This window comes from Chinchilla lanigera, unplaced genomic scaffold, assembly GCF_000276665.1.
Source record: "Chinchilla lanigera isolate Chin_1 unplaced genomic scaffold, ChiLan1.0 scaffold00009, whole genome shotgun sequence".
NCBI lineage: Eukaryota > Metazoa > Chordata > Mammalia > Rodentia > Chinchillidae > Chinchilla > Chinchilla lanigera.
In genome coordinates, this window is record NW_004955410.1 from 28,043,825 (window position 1) to 28,053,956 (window position 10,132).

At 35.9% G+C, this 10,132-nt stretch overlaps 2 protein-coding genes across 3 annotated transcripts in view; one reads left to right on the forward strand and one right to left on the reverse strand.

The window, feature by feature from the left end:
- Positions 1 to 724, reverse strand: LOC106147784 (forkhead box protein D1-like; the record flags this gene model as incomplete). Its single annotated transcript, XM_013510606.1, is given in 1 exon segment — positions 1 to 724. A coding segment is annotated over 1 exon segment (272 nt), but the record flags the coding sequence as incomplete, so codon positions are not given.
- Positions 1 to 8,792, forward strand: part of Cbx3 (chromobox homolog 3) — a 9,990-nt gene extending 1,198 nt beyond the window's left edge. For both annotated transcript variants that reach the window (XM_005377443.2, XM_005377442.2), the window contains exons 2-6: positions 732 to 783; positions 3,042 to 3,184; positions 5,497 to 5,659; positions 7,203 to 7,297; positions 7,564 to 8,792. In XM_005377443.2, coding sequence (XP_005377500.1) covers positions 760 to 783; positions 3,042 to 3,184; positions 5,497 to 5,659; positions 7,203 to 7,297; positions 7,564 to 7,690 — 552 coding nt within the window. In that variant the 5' untranslated portion in view covers positions 732 to 759 and the 3' untranslated portion in view covers positions 7,691 to 8,792. The remainder of the gene's footprint in view (positions 1 to 731; positions 784 to 3,041; positions 3,185 to 5,496; positions 5,660 to 7,202; positions 7,298 to 7,563) is intronic.
- The last annotated feature ends 1,340 nt before the right edge of the window (positions 8,793 to 10,132 follow it).

Genomic DNA, 10,132 nt, shown 5'->3' on the forward strand with positions numbered 1-10,132 from the left:
GAGCGCGGGCCCGTGGCGCAGTGCCCTTGAGCCCCCGCGCCGCGGCCTTTGTCTCCCCGCGACTGCGCTGACCACGAGGCCCGCGCCCCGGGGTGGGGGTGGGGAGAGGAAGGAGGGGTGAGGGTGGGCGCCCGGCTCCTAGGACTGGGAGGCCGGAAAGAAGGCGGGCGGGGCTTGGACCCGGGGAGCAGGCGGGCGGGGCTTGGACCCGGGGAGCAGGCGAGCCGGGGCTGAGCTCTTTTCAGAAGCGTCACGGAATGCATCTGAAGCATCCCAGTGTTTTTCCTGTGTTAAAGCGCTGATCAGAAAGAGGGCCTGCAATTGAGAAGAAATCAAGTGCATTAGCTAGGAGATCCTGGACTGTTAAGAGGGCTACAGAAAAAAAAATTGGTAGTTTACCATTAGTAATTGGGTTTAGTTTTGAATCAAACGATTAAAAAAATAGAATAGATTATAAATAAGACTTAGGTCAGAAAGAATATATTTTCGCCACTTAAAGCCGTCTTAGCTACCAATACCCTTAGCGAAGTATTTGTACACTAATTTGTTTAAAACACTGATATGGTTAGGTATCTAACCCTAGTGCCTGGAGCACGAATCTGCTGCTTTGGATTTGTTCTGTTTAAAACGTGCATTACCTACGTGGGGGATGAAGTCAAAGCAAAACTTGTTATTTACCTACCTTTTTTGTGTCGTGAAAATAATTTTTTAACTGTCATGCATTTTTCTAGTAATAGCTCTTCAAGTCTGCGATAAAAAATGGCCTCCAATAAAACTACATTGGTAAGTTAATTCAAGCCTAAACATGTAAGGATCTAATTAAATTTTTTCCCAGAAAATTTTAATTGCATCTCTGTAGTTGAGAATTTACATCTGTGTGTTTTGCAGCTCCCTTACTGGTTTCCTGGGGAAGAATTGGGAACAAAAGGAAATGGTTACCATTACAATATTATGGAGTTGGCCTAAAAGGCTCAAAATTCATTTCAAAAAACCTAATCTTAGGAGGACATTTTGAAATAAAAATACACAAATTTGTGTAACATGGAAGAATATGTTAATATAGGCAAAGCTTTGTTTTACTTGGATTTGTGCTTAATTTTGGAGAAGTCAAATATTATGTAAAACTAAGTACTTTGTGCAAAGTTTGCATCCTTGGATTATAGCAAGTTATACAGACACAGAAACTGTAATTAGCCATGTCACATTGCAAGTTATTTAGAAAAGCATCAAGATATATGAAAGTCATTCCTGCAGTGTTTAATTCTAACACATTTCATTAATGCTAACTATACAGGTGTTAACACCTATACAGATCAAACATTTGGTTTTGATCTGATACTTTCCCATTGGATTTCACACTAAAAGGGGAAAGTTGGTGATATTTAATTCGTGCCATCATTGAATTGTACATGATATCAAATATTCTGGAAAAAACAGATTAGGGTATGTAAAGTCTGTCTTGATGAGTCTGCGGTGTATTATATAGGTTGAAGCCACCTATGATAAAAGCATAAAGCATTTCCTGTACCTCTTCAGAATTGAACTTTCAGATTCCATAGTCAGTAAATTAAAATGCAGATAATAGAATTGGCTTTGCAGTTACCTGTATCCTTCAAGTATTGAATGGGAAAGAAATGAGCTATCTGATGCTTTAAGGATGCATATAAATACAGAAAATAAATGGATGCTCTTTGAAATTAAATTGCTTTTACACAAAATCAGATAACCTATATTGTGTATAATTTATTGGTATTTATGTTTCTGTTTTGTAAAAGACCACAGATTGGCCACTTCAGAAGTTTTGCATTTTTTTTTTATTTTAAGATAAACTTCTATCTACCCCAGTTTCCTTGCTCTTCCCACTGTCACCCTTACCTTCCTTACACTGTACAGAGGCAGAAAGTAATTAGAGGTTTGTCACATGTCTTAAAGGTTTTGAGTAATAAAAATAATGACTGACTTGGCAATAGTATCTCAACAAAATCAAATTTCTGCTTTTTTTAACTTCCAAAGGGTTTTATTGATACATTAGTGTGTGTATATCTTTGTTTTTATACCTTTACATATCCTTTTGTAGTCTTGAGGCATTGCTGTTGTAAGCATGCTCTTGTGGACCATCTCTAATGATTGGGAATTTGAGTTGGTTGGTTTTTTGTTTTTTTGTTTGTTTGTTTTTTGTTTTTTTTCCAGTACCGGGAATCAAACTCACAACCTTGTGCTTGCCAGGCAGGTGCTGTGCCGCTGAGCTAAATCCCCAGCCCCTAGTTTGTTGGTTTTTTATTTAAGTGCTTTTTGTTGGGTTAGTTTTGTATACTTCATTATTTTAATATCGTCTAATTAACCACTTTAGATTTTTAAAAATGATCTACAAGTAACAGGTCTGGTTGAATTATTAGAAATAGCTGAGTTCAGGCTCCTGCTTCTCTCAGGAAATGATACACATGAAAAAGAGAAAACACTTCTGTTTTAAATGAATTTGATTGGAAATCAGTTCAATTTTTTTCTCTTGATCTTTTGCAGTAGCAGCATTATAGATTTGTTCCCAGTGGTCAGGGAAAACTTAAGTCATGGTCTCCATTGTTGACCCTGCAGTTACTGTCAGGTTTCTAAAACTATGTGTTCCATTTTGCAGTTACCTTTTCTCTATGTCTTTGAGGCTTTTAATATTGAGGTCTGAATTGGGAAAAGGGTATGTGACTGTCTTAGGGCTATAGATATATCAGATCTACCATGGGTTCCTTTATAAGACCTGTCACTACTATTTACTCTGTCCATTGTGGTGTTCAATAAACCTTTATTCATTGGTTGCTGTGTAAATTTGGTCTTGTAGATTGGGAAAAGATAATAGTATTTCCAGATAATTTTTGATTCTGTCACTTTGGTGAGGGTTGTTAGATCGTAAGTGAGCTAAATAAGTGGAGTAAAGCATTCATTGTCCGTTGACTTTTTAGATGTACAAATAACAGTTTATGTCATGTGACAATAAAGAAAGTGAGCCTTTAAAGTCTATGTTTCTTAACATTTCTCTTGTTTTATTTTAGCAAAAGATGGGAAAGAAACAAAATGGAAAAAGTAAAAAAGTTGAGGAAGCAGAACCTGAAGAATTTGTGGTAGAAAAAGTACTGGACCGCCGTGTGGTTAATGGGAAAGTGGAGTATTTTCTGAAGTGGAAGGGATTTACAGAGTAAGAGACTTTGCTGCTTGTATTTTTAATTGCATTTAAGTGGACTTAAATTTCATTTTTAGCCTAGATCTTTTGTCAGTTATCTCATGTGAATGTTTAAAGAAATCTTTAATTCTGGAGTATCTTGTCTGAGGTTTGGAGTCTAGTTTATTATCCTGGAGAGACTATAGTTTATTATGTAATGAATTTTAATGTAGTTAGATACCATGTTAAGTGAAATATCTAATCTACATTGCTTTCCTGTGAACAGAGGGCACTAAAAAACATTGAAGCTATACTATATAGACTAGTGTGTCTTAAACAGAAATGTTTGTAATAATGTCGGTCATTGGGGGTACACGTGCCACAGCAGGCTGTTTGTATCATTGAAAGCACTAAAGGATCCACTATCACTGATGTAGTAGGTCCTTAAACTAAGTGTACAATATCTTGAACCTTTTAAGTGGAGCTTGGACATTTTTTAAATCCTCTGATTCCTGTTACTCCTTATTATGAGTTGATCACGTCTTTTTTGTTTTGTTTTGGTACCAGGAATCTCAAACTCAGAACTTTGAGCATGTTAGGCAAGCACTGTGCTGCTGAGCTATATGCCTGGCTCAGTCATTTTTTCATAATGCTAGCTGTCCTTCAGATACGTCAGACATACAGAGATTATGCTCTTAGCACTTGTGTTTATTACGCTAATCTGCTCATATTTGCAAGAACAGTTTAATAATCAGTGACAAAAAACAGGAAGGTAATTTCCTGAGTATGATGAAGATAGGCATATAAGTGATTCAGTTTCAGTTATCTGTTAACCCCTACTTCCCCTACTGTTCACATTTAAAGCTTCCTACATAGCAATTTGGAAATACCTGTTTGTTTGGGGTTTTGGGGGGGGGGACGACCAGGAATCAAACTCAGGACCTTGCACTGGCCAGGCAGGTGCTGTGCCACTGAGCCATCTCCCCGGCCCTTGGAAATACCTGTTGAATGGAAGATTTAGGTTATCTTAGTTTATCCTTCAGTGTCTGTCCTTAGTTGAGCCTAAGTATGTATCGTAAGTCCATAATTTACCACTAAAAAATTTCTTACAGATACCAGAGCAAAATAGGGTAAGTTTGTGAGCTATTTAAATTTAGATGTAACCAATTCACCAGAGTTGATTACCTTCAAGTGGTAGAAAGTTTTTACTAGAATCTCATGGGACATTAAAAGCTGTCTTCATGCTCTACCTACTGAACTGTTTGGAAAGAAATGGACTTGTGTATCTTTTCCCCAAACCAAAGGCCATTAGTGTGAATGAGAACCTGTCATGTCCAGTACAGTGCAGTGGTGCAAACCTGTGGCATGCTTGCTGCAATGGGCTATTTGTATCATTGAAAGCTCTAAAAACTTCACCATCACTGGTATAGTGTATTAAGTAATGTAGGAAACTATACTGAAAAAACACTAGATTAGTGACTTTTTATACCCTTCCCCTCTCACTCAGCCATTTTAAGTTTGTGAATTTTGGAGTCTTGAGATACAAGGATGCTGTATACTAATAGCACCATCTCGTTCTGTAGTTTTGGGACCAAAGCACAAAATGTTACAAAGCCTATCACTAGTGTAAGATGATCATACGATTTGTTAATTAATAATTTATTTTCTTTACAGCCCTTTTGAAAAACACATGGAAATGCTCATCTCAGCTTAGCTATGTCAGGGGTTAGAATTCTTTTCCCCCTTTTTAGCATCATGTATGACTTGTAGGCTTTGTGAGCTGTGTCTATATTTTCAACATCTCTGCAAACATAGTATAAAAGCAGCAACAGATAATGCATTAAATAAGCATGACTATTCTAGGAACACTTCATGGCCATTTTGTATTTTTATTTTGAAATATTTTCCCCAACCTTTTAAAAATACAAGAAATAAGCCAGGAGTGGTGGCGCACGCCTATAATCCCAGCACGCCGGAGGCTGAGGCAGGAGGATTCTTGCGAGTTCGAGGCAGGCTGGGCTACAAAGTGAGCTCAAGGCCAGCCTGAACTGCATAGCGAGACCCTGTCTCAAAAAGACAAAAAACAAAACAAAAACATATAAGAAATATTGTTAGCTTGTAAGCTATACAGAAGGTTGGATTTGGCTTTTGATTTCCCAATCCCCTTCTTTATATCAGTTCCACGTTTGAGCACTGTCTAGACAAATCCTCTAAAAACAATTCCTGGGCAGGGAGGGAACAAGTGTCTATATAATGCAGAAAATTTTTTTCCCCGTGATATCTTATAAATCTGGATGATGGTCATGAATCATGTTTAATTGAATCAATATTTTTTTTACTGAACACAGTGCTGACAATACATGGGAACCTGAAGAAAATTTAGATTGTCCAGAGTTAATTGAAGCGTTTCTTAATTCTCAAAAAGCTGGTAAAGAAAAAGATGGTACAAAAAGAAAATCTTTATCTGACAGTGAATCTGATGATAGCAAATCAAAGAAAAAAAGAGATGCTGTAAGTACAAAACATTGCCTGCTAGATCAGATTTTTGTAAAAGGTTTTGATTTTTAAATATTTTAAAGACTTAAAATTCATGTACTTTTTGAATACCACTAAGAAGTCCTTTATAAATGCTGAATATTTAGGTAGAAAAGGGTAAGCATAGGTTAGCATATAAATGTGCAGTGAGTACTTTATGCCACTTAAAATATACTGCTAGTGCTTTTTTTAATAGATTGCTGGATGTGATCCCTCATCAGACCACTTACCTGTTACCCAGAGGTAGCAGTTTTAAATAAAACATAGAGGATCACTTAGGATTTTTTTTTTACACTACAGTGAAAGCAATCTGCATAGCATGTCTTGGTGTAGTCTTTTAGTGGCAGTTGTCTGCCAGGAAAGTTGTTTTGTTTTGTTTTTTGGAAAGTACTTTTTATGTGTGATCTGTTCACCAGGTATGGTACACACACCTGTAATCCCAGCACTCCGAAGGCTGAGGCAGGAGGATCCCAATGAGTTTGAGGCCACCCTGAACTACATGAGTCCTTGTCTCAAAAAATAAACCCAAGAAATTTTTAAAAATCCATATATGTGTGATTTGTGTTACCATTTTAAGTGTGTACTTTTTAATAATAGTTTTATAATTTATTGGCATGAATTGAGATATTTGAGTAACTCAATACACATGTGCTTTGATTTAGTGTTTGCTTCACTGTCTGTGGTTTTAGACAAATAAGTTAACTTCTGACTTTGACCTTTAAGGTTTTTTTGCCTTGCCTGCTGGCCCAGTATAGGCAATTTGGTATAAGGTCTTGGTGCTGAATTAGTTTCTTGGCTCAGACACTAAGCCTAAAACATGGATCATATTAGTAAAGAGGATTGATTTGAAAGTTGACCGTCCGTTCGTTATGTATTTTCATGACAGTTTTATTAAGGTTATATATGTCCCATTAGGTGGGAAAAGTCTATTACAAATTTGGTTCTGAAAGTAAATCATATATATAAGTGTTTCATTTAACGTTTTTACTACTTTTATTTTGTTTTAAAAAATATGTGGGTAAGCCGTGCCTAGTGGCACACACCTGTAATCCCAGCACTTCAGCACTCTGGAGGCTGAGGGAGGATCCAGGCAGGATTGTTGCAACTTTGAGGCCAGCCTGAACTGCATAGCTAGACCCTGTCTCAAAAAAAAAAAAAAAAAAAAAAAAAATTGTGGATAATTCAGGCTTAATTCCTAGAAGTAATTTGAAATACTAGTTTTAATAAGCTTATAAGTATTATTACCAGAAATAAAGGAATTGGTTTTTCTGTAATCCCACACTGTTCTGCTGTTTAATGCCTTTTGATAAAGACTGTTTTCTTGACTTGATTCACAATTGTTTTAGAACCTTTAAATATTCTACATCAAATATGAAACATTTATTTTTTCTTTTAAAAGTAATAGAAATTATGAAGTGTTCATAATACCAAGTGCAGACTTTTGGTCTAGTGTTTTCTGTTTCACTGTTGGAAAGCTTTGATAGAAGTTATATTTAATCACTTTACCTCTTCTAAATAGGCTGACAAACCTAGAGGCTTTGCTAGAGGTCTTGATCCTGAACGAATAATTGGTGCCACGGATAGTAGTGGAGAATTGATGTTTCTCATGAAATGGTAAGTGTATAGGAGATTATGTTTTAAAGTAAGAATAAATATTTTTTAAAAATTTTGTAACAGCATATCTAAGAAAAGTTTTATAAGTAATTTCCATTGTAAGGTAGAGGGTAACTATTTGTTGAAAGGAAGATCCTTGTTTTGATAATAGTTTTAAAGTGATGATCAGCAAACCATGGCCTGTTTTGGAAAATGAAGTTAAGAGAATGGTTCTCAGTTGGCATAAACAATTTAAACTTTTAACTGAATTTTTTTCTTTACAATAGGAAAGATTCAGATGAGGCTGACTTGGTGCTGGCAAAAGAGGCAAATATGAAATGTCCTCAGATTGTGATTGCTTTCTATGAAGAGAGACTAACTTGGCATTCTTGTCCAGAAGATGAAGCTCAATAATTTACATCATTTTTATATATATTTATATATATATATATAAAATATGGGTCTTGGTTTTGATTTAATGGTGTGGAAAAAAACAGCATTCTAATGAAAATCAAGTTTAATATGTTGGTTTTGAAAATAGTATTTGGGGGAGTTGTTGGGTTTTCTTTGTTTTGCATCTGTAGCACTGGTTACTTTGAACAAATAAAAGCTTTTGTAGTTGCTTCCTTTATCAGACAAGAGCATTTGATAGCCTGATATATTTCCTCTGCCTTTCTAAATGTTGAGAGAATTGTCCATAGTCAAACTCAATCAGAACTCATGGTTTAGCTCACATGATTAAGGACCATTCTGAGTTTTTTGTTTGTGTGTGTATAAATAAAATACGTATGTAAATGGTTTTTGTTTTGTTTTTAAACATTCATCAAAACAAAAACTATGGGTGATAAGCTCATCTTTGAGATGCCATCATTCTGAGCAACCTAAGAAATAAATCATTTCAGTTAAATAGAAAGTTTTCCTGAAGGCATAACCTTTCAAGTTGGATAGATAATCCTGTGGTTAATTTGGATATTTTCAAAGCAGCCCTATCGGAATCCATATCTGTGACTTTAGTCACAAAAATGCAGTTTACTTGCAAAATTCCTGAAAAGAATTATTAGCTCTACCAACAACTTCCCCACCCAAATAAAGCAGCAAGTCAAAACCTAGTTTGTTTGAATTAGCTAAGGAAGACTTGTTAAGGGAACATTAAAGATTCTTCATGACCCATTACTTTACAACAAGTTAAAATCTGTACTCAAAAGTCAGGATTCTTGGATGTCTTAAGACTTGGCTCATGGAAACCTACTGAGTGGCTATAGCTGTTCACACTTTAGGACCTGCTAGAATAAATGAGTGAACAAACTTGTAATCTAAATTATTGACCTGCATGTTTTTCTTGACCCCGACTTACTCCTTACATGTAGGCTCAATCTTTTCAGTATTCAGGTTACTGTTTTCAGCAAAAGCCAAGAAATCAACTTTGTAGTAGTCAGAATGTTATCCTAATGTATATTGTTTACTTTATTGTAAATAATGGTGAGCAGTGGTCAATAAATAGTTTTATATTCCTTTATGTGGTGAGACTTTTTGTTTTCTTTATAATGGAAGTGGAAATACTACATACCACTAATTAATCTTGATGTTTGTAAATTGAGTACTACTGAGGGAGTATGCATATCCTAGTCCTTTGAGGTTGTGAGTTTTAAACTATTTCCACAGAAATGTTTCTGCTGGGGAGATAAAAATTAGTTTCATGGAATCCCAAAGAGGAATTTGCCTCATTAAAGTACAATTTTGATACTTAGGATCTTTTCATAATTGTATTTTTAAATCATATTCTGATAGGATTCCACAGTCTACAGAGAAAAGGGAAGTGATACCTGTGCTATTATGAGTTTATGGTCTTAATGCTTTCTCAGCAATTTCACAAGATACAGAACCTTTTATTCAGATTGAGTTGATAGCCCTACATTAAATTTTTGTGCAGGTATTTCTGAAAGTGATGTCTACGCATTATTTCTCAGGTGTTGTATTTGTGCTATTGCAAATTACCAGTTTGGTGGCTTAGTGCAAATGTATTAATTCTGGAGACCAAAGTGCCAAATCCTGTCTCACTAGGCAGAAGTAAAGGCATCAGCAGCACAGGAGTTTCTTGAGAAGGCGCCTGTGGCAAAACGTTTCCTTGGCTGTTGGCCGTTTCTGAACATACCTGCATTCCTAGCTCCTAGTTTCCTCCATCTTCAGACAAACAGTGTAGCATAGTGATGAGCTTTCAGTGATACAGCCGGCTGCAGCGTGTGTACCATAGGGGTATGGGGTCTTGCATTGCCTCCATCCCTCCTTTCCATATCCTGTTTATTGCAACTGTTTTGTGGAAAGATTGAGCCAATATTCAAGTCTTTCAATTTCTGAATTCTAGGTTTTTAGCTGAGGGAAAAAAACTGCATTTTACCCTCTATGCATAAGAAAAATACACCACTAGTAAAATGGTATAGGAATAAATCTTAAGTAATTCAGTTGATGAAAGTTTTATTCTGTACTGCTTTGACATGTAAGTACTATTTTTAACAAAAAGTGTATTTTAGAATTTTTTTTTTTTTTAAAGCAAATTTAGACTAACCCAGTCAATGTATTAAAAGCCTGTCCTGTTGTAGCTATTAAATACTCCAGCCAGACTGCTTTGATTGTATGGTCTTGAACAAAGTGTCTTACCTCTCTGCCTCTGTTTTCTTATCTATAAAACATTCTTCATGGGCTGATAGGAGAAATGAATGAGACATTTAGAATAGTGCCTTGTTTTCGACAAGATATGCTTCATTTTTTTTTTTTTTTTTTTTTTTTAAGGTAGGGCCTCACTGTGCAGTTAAGGCTGGCCCTTGAACTTGCTGTGTAGCCCAGGCTGACATTGAATTC